General features: G+C 38.9%; 1 protein-coding gene and 1 non-coding gene across 4 annotated transcripts in view; both read right to left on the bottom strand.

Moving 5' to 3' along the window:
• Positions 1-18872, bottom strand: part of PFKP (phosphofructokinase, platelet) — a 43013-nt gene that overhangs the window by 10570 nt on the left and 13571 nt on the right. For 2 of the 3 annotated variants that reach the window (XM_054171260.1, XM_054171258.1), the window contains exons 4-17: positions 16214-16291; positions 13745-13934; positions 11152-11317; positions 10702-10746; positions 10492-10600; positions 9962-10057; positions 8194-8286; positions 7714-7839; positions 7032-7096; positions 6456-6525; positions 5242-5388; positions 4411-4481; positions 3923-4010; positions 2846-2998 (exon numbers count right to left, since the gene is read on the bottom strand). In XM_054171260.1, coding sequence (XP_054027235.1) covers positions 2846-2998; positions 3923-4010; positions 4411-4481; positions 5242-5388; positions 6456-6525; positions 7032-7096; positions 7714-7839; positions 8194-8286; positions 9962-10057; positions 10492-10600; positions 10702-10746; positions 11152-11317; positions 13745-13934; positions 16214-16291 — 1497 coding nt within the window. The remainder of the gene's footprint in view (positions 1-2845; positions 2999-3922; positions 4011-4410; positions 4482-5241; positions 5389-6455; positions 6526-7031; positions 7097-7713; positions 7840-8193; positions 8287-9961; positions 10058-10491; positions 10601-10701; positions 10747-11151; positions 11318-13744; positions 13935-16213; positions 16292-18872) is intronic. The other variant, XM_054171259.1, reaches the window with a different exon arrangement.
• TRNAP-AGG (transfer RNA proline (anticodon AGG)) lies at positions 9419-9490 on the bottom strand. Its single transcript has one exon. It is a non-coding gene; the product is annotated as a tRNA-Pro (tRNA).

Here is an 18872-nt window from a genome sequence, read left to right as displayed (position 1 = left end):
GGATTATCATAAACCTGAAACTATTCAAAAGCCAAAACACATTCTACCATTTCACTGATGAAAAGCTTGTATTTTAAAACAGAAATTGGAAAAAGCAAAACATTTTTTAAGAGGCTCACAGAACTGTTTAAAGAATCTAAGAATCTAATGAGAAATGTACCATCCACTGTCTGACTCAGGGACAAAAAACCCCACATGCTTGACCTCTGCTCCAGAAGTTATCTATCTACTGGTCTGAGGTTTACTCTTTTTTCTTTTTAAATGCAGCATCTGAAGAAGTTTTAGCTGCAAATGTTTCAAGGTACCATCATTTCCACAGCCTGCCATGCTCCAAACACCCTGATGACTGTCTAGAAATGCTGAACACTAAGGCCTCGTTACTCAGCAGGAATGCACTTACCTTACTAAAAGCTGTCAAGAGCAGAAGAACAGCAGCACAGAAAAACTAAGTGTCATGGCATTTTGGTGTTCATAAGAGGTACTACTCTAGACATGTATCTATAGCCTAGATATCAAGGACAATCATGTCCATCTCTACTTTCATTTAGCATTGTATGCCTCACGTGGAGCTCTTCAGTCACATTTAATAGGGGGCATCACCACTATAACACAGGAATGAAAGGACACATTTTTCATTATCAGCTTTAGTGAATTACATTTTAACAATCAGAGCAGAAATCTGAGAAGATACCAAGCAGAAATGCTTCCCCAACACAAAATTCTGCTCCCCCAAAAGAACAACAAAAGTGATTTTTCCATTGGGATGAATCTGAATCTTGCAAAGCCGTAGCATTTCATACTGATTTCAGAGAAAAATCTGGGCAAAAATCAAAGGCAAAATCAGGACAGAAGCTATTAGTGAAAAAAAAAAAATAAAATCATTTGGAGACTTTGACTTGGAAAATATGGAGATACTGACATTGTATTATCTAATGACAGGGAAAGGTATCTAGAAACCTAAATATAAAGCAACACAGCAACAAGGAGAGACACACCAAATGAATATGAATACATCTCCTACAAAACCTATAAAAAGAAGTCAGTTAGGTAAACAAAGCTTATGAAGAAAAGAACAGAAGCAAAGTAGGTGTTATGCACAAACATTTTACTCACCTGAAATTGTGATCAATGGATTTGGAGAGATATTTTCATTTACCAGAACTGGAAACAACCTCAGCATTTATAACCTGTCTATAAAGAACACTCTCAAGATAGATTTAGCTAAGCTTGCAGCCTCATTAAAGGCAGTAGTGAGGGAAACTGACATTTTCTAACTGAAGGGTTTATTTTGTTGAAGACACAAATGGTTATGTTGGCATGGTAAAAAGCAAATCAACACCAAAACAGGTGAAAAGTTTGCTAGTGCTTTTGTAGTTGATACCATTAGAGAAATACTTCAATTTTATGAAAAGAACACTTCCAACTACACCTAAATGACAGAAGAACTGAACTTTCAATTTTTAAAGGCAACTTAAAATTCTTCTCCCACTTGACATGAGCACTATGCCAGTTATTAAGTTATTATTCACATTTTAAAATATAGCTGAGTAGGTACAATCAGTGAAAAAAATCCATGCTCTGCCTCCAACATTGCTGGAAACAAAGTCAAAAGGGGAACTTGTCCTATCACATGGCAATTAATTGTAATTGTCTAGTCATTCTAGTCCTCCTTTGTACCTGAAAATTTAAACATGATTTTGAAGACAACTGCTTTTATTGTCTTTGCTGTGCTTTAAAGAAACTGTATATACTTTGCAACTACATTTGCATTATGTCTGTCAGCTCATTATGCTGAAAAGAAAATTGAAGTGCAGTATTACTGCCACTGTCTCACAACTAAAATTATGTCAGAATTGTGTACAGAAAGCGAATGGATCTTAGAAGAGGTGTGATGGATTAATGCTTACAGTACACTTCATGAAGGGTAAGGGCATGCCTGACTGTTTCATTTGCAGAGTGTTTGGCAATTCCTTCTGTTCAACTGAGTTCAGCATTAACTAATCCATTTTCAATTTATATTGTATTACTGGATTTGATCTTCTGAAAAACACTTCATAATACATCTCAGCTCTTCTTAGAATCACAGAATTATTTCAGTTGGGTACGACCTCTAAGATCAAGTCCATCTGTCACCGAACGCCACCATGAGCCATGTCCTGAAGTGCCCTGTCTGTGTTTTTTGAACAGCTCCAGGGATGGTGACTCCACCACCTCCCTGTGCAGCCTGTTCCAATGCCACCCTTTCAGTAAAGGAATTTTTTTAAGATTCAGTCTAAATCTCCCCTGGCCATTTCCTCTTGTTCTATCACATGCTACTAGGCAGAAGAGCCTAACACCTAAATACAGGCAATTCCTACAATTAGAGGAATGGGGATTCTTACATTCTGTGTTAGAGGAATAAAGATGCTACGTATCTGCATATAATGGAGACTTTTTTCCTCTACAGTGCAGTGTATAATCATCAAGCCTTAGCTTTAGGGTTCTTTTGTCCATATATTATCATACAGTTTGTAAATGTACAGGTTATCATAGTTTCAGAGGAAACCATGGAAGTATTTAGGATCCTAAAACCTTCCCTTTTTTTAAGGGCATATCATAGAATCCTAGAACGGCTCAGGTTGGAAGGGACCTCAGAGATTATCTCCTACAACCTCCCCACCATGGGGAGGGACACCTCTCAACTAGACTCAGCTGCTCAAGGTCTCACACCTGTAGATACATGAAAACTGTCCTCCAGATGCCGTTTCCAAAGTTCTGGTCTATAAAAATATCCATTTCTAGCCAATTGAGTCAGTTTGCACCAGAAGTGCTTGGTTAGTAAGCGCACACACCAGGATAGACTTACATCAGTGATAGTGTTCAGAGCAGTATCTGCACCAATGCTGAAATCTGAACCCGGTACATTGTTGGATACAGTTGCAGGAACCATAACCATGGGAACACAGAACTCGTCATATTTCTCTCGGGCAGCTGACAATTCCAGGAGTCCGAGGTACGCCTGTTGGGCACAGGCATTGGGTGAAAGATTAGGATGAATAAGATAAGGGCAAAGTGGGAGCGATAAAATGGAAAGGGCCACGGGAATGCCATTTCTACCACAGCACACTCAAGCAAGTCAAAGCATCAAGGAACCACTAAAATCTAACAGACACGGGGAAAAGAAAGAATTAAAACCAGGCATACATTTGAAAACAAACAATAAACAGAACACTTATTTTCAAGGAAATACACTGTTTAGACAAAGTGCTTTGTACAACACAAACATGCTGCAAACTAGTTCTCCAATCTTCAGGCACTGTTACTTCTCACTTAAAACCTTAAAATTCCTAACTGAGGCCTGATAAAAATGGTGATGATTCATTTCTTACTAAGCATGTTCTTCTCTGATTAAGAGTTGGTAAAATGCTCTCCTGGATTAAGATTTCAAAACTTGATTATTCTAGTAAAATGAAATTAATATGAAAGACAGGAAAAGAGAAAATACTTGTGCAGATCGAATACAGACTTTGAAATGCACTGTGTGAGAAAGAATGGATTAAATAAGGAATGACAGTGCAATTAGTGTCAAAGGTCAACAACTTCTGGAAGCATGTGGTAAGTACTGATAGAGCATAGACTACAGCTTGCACTGCTGCAGTCATTAAGCTGGGAGGGTTTTTTTTAAACACACAAATACTAGCCTGCTATCTCAATGTATCCATTTAGCACATTCTGGTGTGTAGTTCCTAGTCACTGTCTTGAATGTTAACTTCCCACGGACCAGTGAATGAAAACGCTCCTAATTCTAAACACTACGTACTGTAGATCAAATACAGTTACAACCAAATACACTTTACATGAAGATGGAGCAAAAATCAGAATGGTCTATTTGTTCTGTTAGGCATTCTACTCTACTCAGGCAGAATTAGTCATTTCAGTGTACCTCAAATCCACCAATAACCATAAGGGCGTTAATGCTGTTAGTGCGCATCTGGTCAGCAATCTTCTCCAAATATTTTGCAGGAAGAGTACTAAAAATTATTAAACCAAAAGAAAAATAAAAACAGTTTTCAGACTCTGCAGCAACAAGGACTCATGACTAAGATAAACTGAGAAGGTAATGCAGTATTTTTTTTAACCTATTTATCCATACAAACAACTCTTTCTGACAACCAGCAAGGAATTAGGCCAAACAAAGCAATTTACAAGTTTGAAGTCCTTTGAAGTCCCCAGTTTTTAAGTCTCAAAGCCCATTTTCATCCTCTATTCAGAGCTGGTACAGTATTATAAAGATACTCAAGTTGGAAAGTATTTAAAAAATAGTAATGGAGGACTTACAACCTTCTGTGGAAGGGAAAGAGCAAGGCATCACAGAATGGTTACATAAAGTACCAGAGTTCATCATACTAGTCGGCAAAATGTTGCTGTTACCGTTTTGTACCAAGAATTGATCCTCCTTGTCCCGTCCAGCCTCCAACATCTCCCCAGCTGATTTCCTTTATCTATGAATAAAAGTAAGAAAGGATATTCAGTTCAGTACATGCAGCAAACAGCAGGTGCTACCTAGTGGAAAACTGCTGGAAGAAGTTGTTGGGCACCAGAACTGAAATTTGTCACAGACAGTTAGCTTCTCTTGAATTCTTACTAATCCTTTTCCAGTCTATTTGCTCTTTCTTCCTCCAGACCATGTTTCCTTGTTTTGTGTCGTGATCCTGTTTTCACATCCTCTCCTACTCAATGTGAAACACCTAAAACTAGGTATGGCAAGTTAGTTTGGGGACCAGCTATGTGTCAAAATCATTAGTCTTGTATCCGTTTCTCCTCAGTATATCAGCCAATGCCTACCATTTACTACAAGGGACAAGGAAAATCTGATTCACCTGGGGAATACGAAAACAGCTCAAAAAGTACCACTGCAGAATTTGCTGCAGCAAAGGAGCACAGATGCAACAACCCATCACACAGAATCACCAATTCTGTTCTGTGAAGAACTTCCCATGTGCTAAACACTGACTAAACTATGAAGGTAGGATCCATCCGAAATAATTCTGTAGCTCTGCAGCATGGGACTAGCAATATTTAAGATAAATGAATCTATACACTTAAAGAGTTGAGAACTACAGTTACCATCGGGGGATTATAGATCTGTATGAAATAAAAGAGCTTACAGAACTAGTTCCCATGAGAATTATGACAGAACATGAAGGTGGTGGTGTGGGATGAAGTACATACTACTCTGTGATTCACATCTGTAATACTGACCTTGCCTCTAGCAAAACCTTCAAATCCATCAATGACAGCAAACATTTTATGGCCTTCAGTAATGCCAACTCTCACTGCAGCCCTCACTGCAGCATTCATGCCAGCTGCAGGGGCACCAACATTTAAAACTGCCACATTAAAATTAGTCTGCAAGAGAAAAAATAAATTGTCAGTACTTTAATTTCTACAGCATGGCTAATTTGTCTGTTACAGACAGCTGCTATTAGAATGTAGGAAAGGAATTTTCAAAGCCCCTAAAAGCATCCAAAATTTAAAGGTAACTAAATAATACATACATAAGCTTCTCCTCAGTTCCTCTGACATGCACATTTCATCCACTTTTCAATTCCCATCCAACCCCTTTTACTGAAGCACACAGATTTGGCTAGGGTGATTATGCAGTTGATAATCACAAGTGGCTTACATTTCCTTCTAATGCCATCCATCACAGAAAGACAGGGCAAAACTATTGTAGAACAAAATATCCCAATGCTAACAGTGCTAAACTTGCATTGGTAGATTAAATAAAACAAGTCAACAGATACCTGATCTGGCAAAGCAATGCTGACTATCCACCAAAAAAATTTCCAAGTTCTTTTAGCTTCTGAGATTGAAACTTCAAGGTTTTTTTGTATAGAACTTTTTCCTAAGATCCAGTCAAATCCTACCCTCCCTCAGCTTCAAACCATTCCCCCTTATCCTATTGTTAGACACCCTTACGAAAAGTCCTTCAGCAGCCTTCCTGTAGGATCCTTTCAGGTACTAGAAGGCAGCAATAAGGTCCCCCTGGAGTCTTCTCTAAGCTGAACAAACCCAGCTCCCTCAGCCTATCCTCATAGCAGATGTGCTCCAGCCCTTGGATCATCTTTATGGCCTCCTCTGGATTCCCTCCAACAGCTCTGTGTTCTTCTTATGCTGGGGACACCTGAGCTGAAGGCAGGATTCGACATGGGGTCTCAGCAGAGCAGAGTCACGGGACGGAATCCCCTCTCTTGCCCTGCTGACCACACTCCTCTTGATGCAGACCAGTACGTGGCTGCCTTTTGGGCTGCAGGAGGGCTGGGCTGGTTCCTGGGGAACTTCTCAATCAATACCTCCAAGTGTCTTTCATTAGAGCTACTCTCAACCCACTCTGCACCCAGCCTGGATTTGTGCCTAGGATTGGCCCAAGAAGACTGTTAAGATAACCCAATCAGATACACTTGCACCCTTACCTTTGGAAGCTCAGCATCTGGCTTTTTTTGTGACAGCAATTTGTAGGTGTTAAGGTTATTTTCAAAGCTCCTAAATAAAGACAAAACACAAAAAAATGAGATCAATAAAATAATTATATAGCTGGTCAGTTAACCTTAAAGATCAGGAAGAAAACATTTTCTTTTCAAGTGACATGGAACAGAGCATTTTCAACATTACTGCTGGAGAACTACCAGCTACTTACGAACAAGCTCAGGGGGCTGGCCTAAAAGTCTTAGCTGAACAAACATATGGTTGCTTCCAGTCTGCTCATACAACACAGAAGCTCTCCTCTTTGTAACTGTTCAGCTTGATATCAGTCACTAGTCTGGCGTAGTACTGAACTAGCTTTCTATGCTTGGGATGTTTTTAGGCAGGTATGAATTTCAATTATTCTATTTAATCCACTCTTCTGTCTCCTCTGCCACTCTCAAAAAATATACAGAAATATAAAAACATACAGAAATTATTTAACATAAAATATGAAGAGCCAGCAGAACAGCAAAGCAATTCAGCTTTCCTAGAATTAAGGAACTGATGCACGTTATTGACTATACCTTCCACGAAGCCTCACAGCTTCAACAAATCTTCCCTCATCCATGGCTTTCTGGACTTCTTGAGTCTTGAAACAAAAAAGAAACACCCAAGCTGAGTATTCACTATCTTTAAAAAAACTAAGTAAGTTGATTATTTAATACATTTCAGTAAATAAATTGTTCTGAAATAGCTGTCCAAAGTGAAGAAAATGAAATACTAACATTTGATTTATTTTTGAGCTACCAACTATCATTGCATAAATTACAGTGGAGAGAAGAACAAAGTAGAAGCAGACACTAAAGGCCTTCCTGGGACAACACCAAACCACCACCAACTAACAAGCAACAACAAAACCCTCTGTATCTATTTTGTATTCACTTTAAGCTGAACAGTTTTCCTGCAGAAAGTTGACTGCTATGTTGTGTAAATGGATGCAAGCATCTGAGGAATCTGTTGCAGCAATAAGAAAAGGTCTGAGAAGTTTTATAGTAAATTAAACAAATATATATGTATTTCTTGTTTGTTGGCGGTTCACAAGTAATAACACAGAGAATGTGAACACATGAAGTTCATTAGTCCCAGATGTGGGAAAGTTCTGCACATGTTCCCATCAGTGCTTTAATGACAACAGACAATTACTGCACACAGTAGCCTGTTGTAGTTAATGAAAAACTATAAATTGGCTTTTTGCCAGACACTCACCATCTGCACACACTCCATCAAAGGCAGACGGACTGCTTGGTTTCCAGACAGGGACACGACACAGGCAGGGGTAGCTGGAGTAGCTTCTAAAAGGGCAAGCACAGCTTCCACACCCATACGACTTGCCTGGAAACAAATAACATTTGAGTGTTCAAGCAAGCACAAGGCTTCCAATCACAGAAATGGTTAGGATTTCTCTGTAATTGAAGCTGAAAACAATTATTCCTTGGTAAGTGGAAATGTCACAGGCTGTTTAATACCCTTAAGTATAGACAACTGCTCTTTCAGCTTTGCTTTTTAATCCTATAAAGATTCTTTCACATAAAGTGCTTCACTATTCTGAATTGGAGCTATTCAAGACAGTTAATGAAATAACTGGATTTGTGAAGTTCATCAAGTATAAAACATCCCTACACCCAAATAATCAAAATGTAGTTTTACTATGTGGTGCCATGAGTAAAGATTTTATGTTCAACTCACCAAAATTCTGTCAAAAGCTGAAGGGGTTCCACCTCTCTGCACATGACCCAGGATAGTTACTCGGGTGTCAAATCCAAGCCGCTGAACCACCAGCTGTGGAGAGTTTCAAAATGCAGTGGGTTTTATCATCATCATTGTTACCACAGTATCACAGTATAGCTAAGGCTGGGAGAGACCCCAAGGATCATCGAGTCCAACCTGCCTCCACAGACCTCACGACTAGACCACGGCACCAAGTGCCACGTCCAATCCCCTCTTGAACACCTCCAGGGACAGTGACTCCACCACTTCCCTGGGCAGCCCATTCCAATGACGAACGACTCGCTCAGTGAAGAACTTTCTCCTCGCTTCGAGTCTAAACCTCCCCTGGCGCAGCTTGAGACCGTGTCCCCTTGTTCTGGTGCTGGTCGCCTGGGAGAAGAGACCAACCCCTTCCCAGCTACAACCACCTTTCAGGTAGTTGTAGAGGGCAATGAGGTCACCCCTGAGCCTCCTCTTCTCCAGGCTAAACAATCCCAGCTCCCTCAGCCTCTCCTCATAGGGCTTGTTTGTCACAAATGTGTTAGCACTGCTCTGCTCTATGTGCTGGCAGAATTATTTGCAAAATCTTCTACCCCTTGCATTTGTAGGTTTGGGATGAAAATTGTAGCAAGCAAGTAATGCTTCTTCCATAAATACAAAATAGCCACCTACTGCACCTACACTTTAACACTTTCCATAGTGAAACTGCAATTCTGAGTTAAGAATCAGAGATTCCTCTCAGCTACGGAAAACAAAACTTCAGTCACAGAATCACAGTATGGTAGGAGTTGGAAAGGACTTTGAAAGATCATCCAGTCCAACCTCTGTGCCAAAGCAGGATTGCCTAGAGCAGCTCTCACAGGAACAAATCCAGGCGGGTTTTGAAAGCTTCCAGAGAAGGAGACTCCACATTTGTAAGCATTAGTAAGATCCCCTCTCAGCCTTCTCTTCGCCAGGCTACACAGCCCCAGGTCTCTCAGCCTTTCCTTGTGTGAGAGATGTTCCAGTCCCCTCAAGTATCTTTGTGGCCCTCTGTTGGAGTTCTCTTGAAGTACTTCCCTTTCTTGGACTGGGAAGCTCAGAACTGGACACAATACTCCAGATGAGACCTCGCTAGGGCAGAGCAGGGGAGCAGGAGAACATCCCGGCCACACTTCTTAATGCACCCCAGGACAGCACTGGCCTTCCTAACCAAAATAAGTTTGGGCTCGTCCGGGATTTGAACCCGGGACCTCTCGCACCCTAAGCGAGAATCATACCCCTAGACCAACGAGCCACACAAGTTTTCCTTTCATAAATCCCAAGGAAAGCCAAACCTCCAACAACTCTGTTTCAACTTCTTCCAAGGGCACTTTTCCAGGAAAAGCAGAGTAATTGCAGCTCAAGAGTTTTTCTTAAACTTACACCACATCAAACCACAACTTTTGGCAAGGCAACCATTCAGGAAAAACTGACAAGACCTTGTTCAAAACACTATTTCACAGTGAGATAGGACAGGATTAACACTTTACAAACAAAATAGGGTTATAATTACTGCTTGGAGCCGATTTCTGACCTTATCAGTTAAGTAGGTGTTTTGGACTACTGTCTTATATTACAAAGAGAAAAGGGTCTCACTAAGAGCCACTGAAATAATTGCCCTGTAAGTGGACTATTGGATTCAAAGTACAAATACAACACAGAACCAGCACAATGTGACAAGCTACTTCTGAAGAGCAAAGCAGAAAGTGTATGATGTTACACTTACATCCTTAACCTTCTCTGATGTTATAGGTTTGTTGTGGCAGTCAATAGCTCCTTCAGCTACAATAATAATATTCAGCCTTTTCTTTCGTGCACGATTCTATAATGAAAACAGAAGCACATGAGTATAGTTTAAAAAGTGAAAGAAATGTACAGCACAGTTTTATGATCAGTTGCTGTCCGTTAAGATGCTAGGATTTGAAGAAATATTTCTTGCACTCGATCACTGCAAAGTTCTCACACATTTTATCTTCAGACAAGACTTTTCACTGATGAAGTGACATGTACCAAATTGAGGAGCAGAAACGTAGACACACTGCCTATATAGGAGTTGTTTTAAGTAATCCCTAGAGTAGGTCATACACTTCTTCAAAATAATTGTGGAGTGAATTAAAAAAAATGCTTAAGACCAAACAGCACTAGCTGTGACACCAGAAGCAAAGACTTGCTGGAAGTCCTGATCATGTTTTTAAATCATTGTTTACAAAAAACATCTCCAAGAGGTCAGAGAATCCCAAACATGGTAATAGTTACCTCTGAAAGCTTGACACACATTGAATCTTCCCATCCTTCTTCTGGTGGGTATTCAGGAATAAACACCCAGTCTGCACCACAGGCTAAGGCACTAACAAGAGCTAGATACCTGGTAAACAGAACAAACAATTAGACATCTATAGTTCATATTACTTTATCATTCATAATGATACCTGTATGAAGACTCCAGCTGCTGAAGACAATACATACCCACAATGTCTCCCCATAACCTCCAGAACAAATGTCCTCTGATGGCTGTAAAAGTAAGAAAATACAGTAACTGTAATACTGCAACTCAGAAATCCAGTCCAAGTGCTTGAAATCAGAGCCTGACATCAGGCCAGAGCCCGTGTTTACAATGTTCACCAAACACAGAAGACATTAGCAAACCTAGGTGCTGTATTAAACAGTGTATTCAAAATTAGCTCTCTCCCAACACTTAATTCATTTTCACTACTTTCCTTTAAAAACATCAAAGGGCAGTTAGGAGAGAAGAGGTGAACATTTACACTTCTAGTCAACAATGCAGATCCAGAGTTAAGAACAGTAATGATAAAGCTGCATTAAAAAAGAAAAATCATTTAATTGCTTAACTTTTACCTAAGGAGATCTTAAGATTTGAAGCATGAATCACTGTATATTTGTCAGAGTTTTCCATACCTTTGAGCAGTGGTCATGATGGCATCTACGACTTCAATGATTCTGTGCAAGGCTGAGTCAGTACCTATGGTCATATCAGTGCCACAGAAGTCATTGTCTATGGATCCAACCATCCCCACGATGTTAAGGTAAGCATACTTCTTAACAGCCTCTTCATCAATCTTCCCTGTAAAGAAGTATCCACAGAAAGAGCTGTAAAATGGTTTACTTTCTTTTAAACATTTTAGACACACTGCTTGGACGCTCTACTTTTGCAAATTAATCATATCCAAACATTAAATTATGTTTAGATATTCTAGGTAACAAGGTTAGTCAAAACTACAAGCAAAAGCCAATCAAACAACCAAACAAAAGAATCCTGCATAGAACTCCTTACAGTAAGGAAGGAAACAAGAGCTTTTCAGTCCATATCAAAGTGCCAACAGATCATCAGGTTTTGTAACCAGCCTTAAAATTGAGGGTTTGGGACTCAAAGTCTCAGTATAGGACATGCAATGAAGAAGGAAGCAAACTGAATGTGATTACAGGCATATGTAATGAGTCAGAAACCAGCATTAAACTTCTTTAGACTTCTCTTTTGCACCACTGAAAGGCTCTGATTTCATGATTAATAAGCAAATAGAACAGCTCCTATTCTAAGTCTTGGTCTGCATCTCCCATGACATCAATGAAAAAGCTCGATCATCCAAGAGGTCTAAAGGATCTCAAGGATGAAATACTGTAGCTGCTTCAGCGCTTAAAACTACCTTAGCATCTGTGGATGGGATGGTAGTAAATATAGTGCAAATTCTCAACATGAGATTCAAGAATTACGGATTGGCGTGTTTAATGTCTATGCGAGGGAAAATAGTAGAAACCACAATAGAAAAACGTAACTCATGTCCATAGATAAATACAGCACTCTGATGAACAATGTTTTCAATGAATGTATACCATGCATTACAAACCTTTTCTAGAGTTCCAAAGGTCATTTAACAGTCACATGAATAAGGGGTTGACATTCTACTTAGATTTCCAAAAAGCCGTTGACAAGGTCTGTCGCCAAAGGATTTTAAGGAAACTAAGTAGCCAAAGCATCAGAGAGAAGGCTCTTGCATAGAATAAATAATGTGAAACAGAGAGTAAAAAAAAGAGAAATAAGAAGGAGGGCAGTGTTTTTCTGAAGAAATTTAACCAATGGAGTTCTACAGGGATCTGCGCTGTTCAACACACTCAGCAATAACCTAGAGAAGGGAATGAGCAGTGAAGTGCCAAAGTTTACACATTGAATTATTTGAGTTCTAAAGGTATGGAGTGTCTGAGAAAAAAATGAGGAAGACTAGCAAGACACAGTGAGCAGTAAAGTATCACATGGAATTCATCGTAGATAAATGTGAACTCACACACGTGGAAAATGTACCCTTATATCACAAATAAAAGAATGCTCTTTTCAGCACAATAATAGAATAAAGCTGTTTTCATTAATAAATCAGCCTCAGTGCTCAATAGCAGTCAAAAAATAATCCAACTATTAGAAAATATTAGGAAAAGGATAGAGAACAAAACAAAGATCGTTATACTACTGTGTAGATCCATGGTTTGCCCTCATCTTGAATACTGGGTGCAGTTCTGGTCCTCCCCACCTCAAAAAGGACATGGTAGAACTGGAAAAGGTTCAGAGAAGGGCAACAAAGATGATCAAAGGTATAGAACTTACATGTGAGGAACAACTAAGCAAACTAGGACTCTTTCATCTAGAAAAAGAGATGATGAAAGGAAAATAAGACAGCTGTAAAATCTCAAGTGGCATGCAGAGAGGAAGCAGGATTGATCATTCACTGTTTGTTGTCACACAAAAATCACAGGACATCACATGTTACTAGAAGTCAATAGGATTAAAATAAACAGGAGAAGGTTCTTCATCATCTTCACCCAACGAAGCTGCAGAAACTCCTTGCTACACAACGTTTTCAGGAAAAATCTGTGCTTTCAAGGAGGCTGTACACATTATTGGAAGAGAAATTCATTAAGGACTGCTATCAGCACCTGGTTCAGGAAGTCCTGAAGTCAGAAACAGATGGAACCTCTCAGTATTGATACACTATGAACAATATATAGCATCAACTCAGCAGTTTTTGGGCTTGCTCTTTTAGTCTTCCCTATACATTCTTCTGGATGCTATCAAGGACAGCTACTGGGCTGGAGGCACTTTTAGCAACAGCCACTTAATGCTCTAATCTTGAACAGTGATACATAGGCAGGAAAGCATCTTAATTTAGTATCAATCTAGTGTGCAGCTTGATATAAAAAAGGAATTACCATCTCAGTTTGGATCTGAGGGCAAAGGGCTTTTCAAGCAGATGGTTGAAAATGACTCATTATGAGGGATAAAAGCCACACAAACTGTTGCCCAGTAACTTATTGGGCCTTTATGATATATAAGAGAGGATGTACAGGAAGTAAAAACTGTCACTTCATGAAGGACAGTGTAATTACTTAGAATGCATGTATCTGATTTCTGAACAGGAGATATCTTCTGGATACCTGCTGTGTAGAGGAAGTTACCACACATAACTTATTGGATATCAGACTAAGGGTTTAAACACAAACTTACCTTTCTGTGCCAGTTCTTCTAGAAGTCCACTCCATTCTTCACGGAACAGATTGGCACCAGTCAAGCTACCATCACCACCAATCACACAGAGATTAGTGATTCCTCTCTGAACCAAGTTGTAGGCTGCCTGCAGGCGGCCCTCCCGGGTACGAAAGGATTTGCAGCGTGCACTGCCAATAACTGTACCTCCCTAGGAAAAGGAAATAGAACAGGTTTTCATTTATAATCCTTCCTTTATTTGTTTTGTTTCTTTGAAGATAGATAAATGATTAATGTTTATTTTGTAGCATAACCTCTATCTTTAATTTTACAGTGAACAAAAAGTAATGAAAAACAAAGAATTATCACACCTGTGGGAAATTACATTCTCAAAAGCAGATTATCAACCCCAGGGAAAAGGAAAAAAGTTCACAAATGACTGAAAAAGGGCTACTTCTGAAGGAGACTGTTGAATGGTCTGGGATTAATTTCAGTAGCATTCCAGTAAATTCTCTAATTGTTGCCTGTATGTGATGATGACAGTGAAAGTGCTAAGACACTAAATAGTTAAGCATTTAGATGTTTGCTTCAAAGCATTACATTTTCACCCCCAATATGAAAAAGATAAACAATAACAGGAAAGATGTATAAAGCTCAAAACCAGCATTTGTTGTCGCTCCCAGAATCAAGCAGAGAACTGCATCCACATGTAGTGCTTTATTAATAGGATATGAACACCTTCCCCCAGGAAAGGAAATAATTCTTTTTAGTCAAGACTGAAGTTCTGTCACTGTAAACTGCTGGGCATCTTGCTGAAAACAAGTTACTTACACATCTATGTTTATGTTCAGTCACTCAGTAAAAGTTTAATTTTGCCTTTTTTACTGTCATAGTAAAACAAATCTGGAGGCAATTCCCTCAACTTTTGCAGAATCAGTTCCTTCACTTTCACTTGTAACAGATCAGTCATGCCAATCTGAATCTGAGCTTCTCATCTGTAGACTACTGAAATGATCTGCCCTATCAATAGGGGTTTCAGCTCCCGAGCCAGTACCTAGGTACTATTCTACCACCTACACTGCAACACACAACAGCTGCTAATGGAATGAAAAAAAACAAATAGAAAAATAAAAAAAAAAAACCCACCACACCACAAAATCACCAACAACCACAAAAAACCCAAACAGTGGAATAGAAGCAGCTCAGCTTTCTCCACAGACAAAACAGCAGAGCATACACATGGGGAGGTTCTAAAAATAACAACCTGGACTAAAAACATATCGAAACTAGTTATTTGCATCCTCAGGAGAACACAGTACATGGAAAAGAGACTATTTAAACAAGCTTGTTTGGATTAAGCACAAATGTACATTGGACTGAAAAAATCTTTAATCAAAACAACTAAGTACATCCTTTAGGATGCATCCTAAGCTTCACTGTTGGTCTGCTGAATTCCTAGCAATCAAGCTCAGAAAGGTCCATAGCATATATGCTATATACATGTACAGGATGCCTACATCCTGCTCCTGCCTGTGCTCTTGTATGGCTCAGCCATGACATCTCAATATCCTCTTAATCATAAAATGGGTCTGGATGATGCTCTTAGAATCACATGGTTTTATGTAGCCCTGCAGGGAACAGGAATTTGGACTTAATGATCCTTATGTGTCCCATTCAAGTTGAGATATTCTGATTCTATGATTACAGATTCTACAAGACAGGGGATGGAAAAAAACACACCACCACCACCAAAAAACCAAACATGTGGACAAAAAATATCTCACAGTATTTGTTAAAAAAGAAAAAATAAACCTGTTTTCCTCTTTGCTAACTGCTTCATGTTTACTATGTTAGCTTTACAGACAGCTCCAAAGAAACCCACGCTTCACCTAGAGGTAGTTTTCAGAAAGCTTGGCAAGTAGTAAGGCCTCTTTGCCAAACATAGCATCTGCTCTGGAAGAGGTACCAACATTACCATGCTGAGGAAAAGTGTAAGGAGATCCAATCAGCCACCTTGCAGAAGGTTGTAATATAAATGCACCAAGTCACTGGTATTATCTGAGCTCTGGGGAACTAGACTGTAATTACTCCCATTACTGTAATTCTAAATCCACACAGAAAGCCAAGAGGGTTTCATCAGAAAGCACTTGCCTTACAAAACACTCCCATTTCATATTTTAGCTCTGTGATGTCTTTTTTATTAAATACAGATTTGTCAATATGGCTTTAGGAGGCTAAAGAGATGTACTGTTGAAAATCTAGGACAAAGGTTTCCAGATTCTTTCTGTGCACTGAACACAAGACCACACAGAGATCTTTAGCATGTCAAACATCCATACTGTAAAAATCAGACTCTGCTAAAAGTGGTATGTACTGGTCACTCAAGTCATCACAGGATTCAAATCCACAGTTACTGTGGTTGCCTGTATCCCAGAATTACATTTCTCTCTTTAAAGAGAGGGGATTCAGGTCCCATCCCTTAAAACTTACCACTTGCAGGATACTTGAAACACTTTCCCATGAAACTTCCACAATGTTATCACCTCCATCAACCATTCCCTGGTAACCCTGTAAGAGAAAAAGTATTTCAAGAAGCCTGATTTTTAAAAAAATGGTAAGATTTCCACTGCAGTGATGATACTCACCTTCCATACTCTAATGGAAACTTTAAAAGAAACTGAAACCACTAAACACCAAAAAATAAATAAATATAAATTTTAAATTAAAAACATTCAAGCAGGTATCACATCAGGGGAAAATAAAGCCAAAGAAACCCTCTTTCTACAACATCAGTTCCATAAACAACTTCAAGATGCAGCAATACTTTTACACAGATTACACAGCTTCTAAACTCTCCTTTCATAGGAATTAAACTCAGTGATTTTTGGAAAAGTGACAAAGATGGAAGAACTCTGAAAAGCACTATAAAATGTGCTTCCTAAAAACGTAACTTCAGTCTGAGGTCACATTCTTAGGGGGGAAAAAAACAAACCAAACCAAACCAAACAAAAAACTCTCCCCCCCAAAAAAAACCACCAACAAAAATCTACCTTTGTAACACTTTGTATACTTTTCCCTCAAGGGAAGAGTAAGCACAACAAAAGATAGAGCAACGACCAAAAAATTTTTCATAAGCTAAGGAAAAATCAGGTCACAGAACTTCCATTCTTTTTTCACACAAAAGACACAAACAGTTACAGAAGTAGATGAAAGAAATGTAGTAGAAAAATACAATTTGTAGTGATAAATTTAAGAAATCCTTAATATCTTAGCTCAAATGGTCTTTGGAAACCAATGTGTGCCATAATACGGAAAGAACTACACCTAGCTGAAAGAAGGGAAAGTAGCCAGTGAGCAGATGAAGGGGTTTGTTATGCCTGGCTTCATTAACTCCCTGCATAAATACTCACAGAAAGACAGTCACAATTAGAGACTCTTTTCCATTAGGTGATATTGGGAATAGTGTTTGTTGTGGGTTTTAGCTTGTTTTAAAGAAAAAGAAAATACAGCAAAAGTCTAACCTGGAAAACAGAGAGATACCAGGATACAACTGGAGTTACCATTCAACTTTGTAACATTTATTCAAATCCCAAGGGAAAACAAAACTATGCTAAAGAAAACAAACAAAAAACCACTGAACAAAAATAAACACAAGTATGTTTAGGTCTCCATTTTCAGATGATGTGTATATATGGATAATCATGCTGAGGAGCAGTTAGTTATCCTTTCTGCTGTATGCAGCTCTTCCAATATTGTACATACTTAGTTTTAGGGTTCTCAGGAACAAAACAGGAAGAACTGAAAGTTTAGGTGACATTATAAACTGGAGACACACACTTTGGCACAGAGTATATGCAGGTTTTCTCCAGTGAGCAGGTAACATGGAAATGCTATGACTACACTGGTTTAAAAAGCCCTCAGTATTAGATGAATACTCCAGCATACTTGGGAGTCCCTCGCTAGCATCATAGGATAAGAATATAAACAGAATCTGTACTTAGCAGAAGTTACTCAAATTAAGCTTTCTAGGACCCTAGTACAGACTCTAAGAGGAAAACATCGAAGTTTCTGCTCAGTGAGACTTGACTAACAAATTTACGTGTAAGATGATCATGTTATAGTAAAGAACTATCTGGATGAAAACAATCTATGGCTCTAATTACTGTCATTGAATCCTCTGTACTCCCTCCAGGTAACTTTGTTATGTACTTAACATATATACATTAGAATACAAGACAGTATATGTATAAGTGACCTGAAGCTAACATGATTGGCACAATTCCTTCAAAAATCAGAGCAAGTTAGAAAAGAAGTAATGCTACATATCAGCTTTAATAAATTAATTCTTTCTCAGATAAAAGTCCAGACATCTTCAGACAGCAACATTCCAGTGGATCCAACTGAGCTTGATGAAGGCTAGTAAATTACCAAGTTGACATATCACAGGTTTGTTGTTTTGGTTTTTTTTAAAGCAAGAAGTATCACGTTCCCTGTATCACTCAATAACAGACTGATAGCCTTTCCTATCAGTGTTCCAATTGGCAACTATGGTAACACAGAGATTGAATCTTTTAGGCAGCAAATCCTAAAACAATCATGCGAGGTTGCACGCTAACTCAGTTTGTAAGACTGACTACAGAAAGCTGCATCCACCCATCTTTAAAGTAGAACAAACTCATGCATTCTGGGCAGGGGTCTGTGTCAGTTCTACTTTCTCTGTGTAGACAAGTGAAGCGAGAGGCTGTAAGAACAACTCCTCCCAGTACAAGGTAAAGGTAAGTTGCTTTTGGAACAGGTCTTTTCCACTTGAACATTGCTTTAGCTCTTCCTGACTCAGTTCAGCCTGCCGGGGATTATATGTAAACTAGCTATGAACAACGTAGCCAAAATTTCCATGCTGTTCTTCTATACCATTAAGACATTGAAAAAATCATAGAACTAAAACAGCTTTCTAGAAAATCTATATTAAAAAAAAAAAAAAAGAGGTCTAAGTATAATTGAAATAATAATGATTTCCATTTATCACGCTAACTTGGGGGCTGGGTGATCCATTTTTAAAGGTGGAATTTAATTTGAAATCTTTTATCAAACAGTTCAACACTGCTATAGTTGTCTAGTTACTGAAAATTACTGGCATATGAGAACAAAG

This window comes from Dryobates pubescens, chromosome 21 (genome assembly GCF_014839835.1).
Source record: "Dryobates pubescens isolate bDryPub1 chromosome 21, bDryPub1.pri, whole genome shotgun sequence".
NCBI lineage: Eukaryota > Metazoa > Chordata > Aves > Piciformes > Picidae > Dryobates > Dryobates pubescens.
The sequence above is the reverse complement of the archived record's forward strand: the minus strand, read 5'-3'. Positions and strand labels throughout refer to the sequence as shown.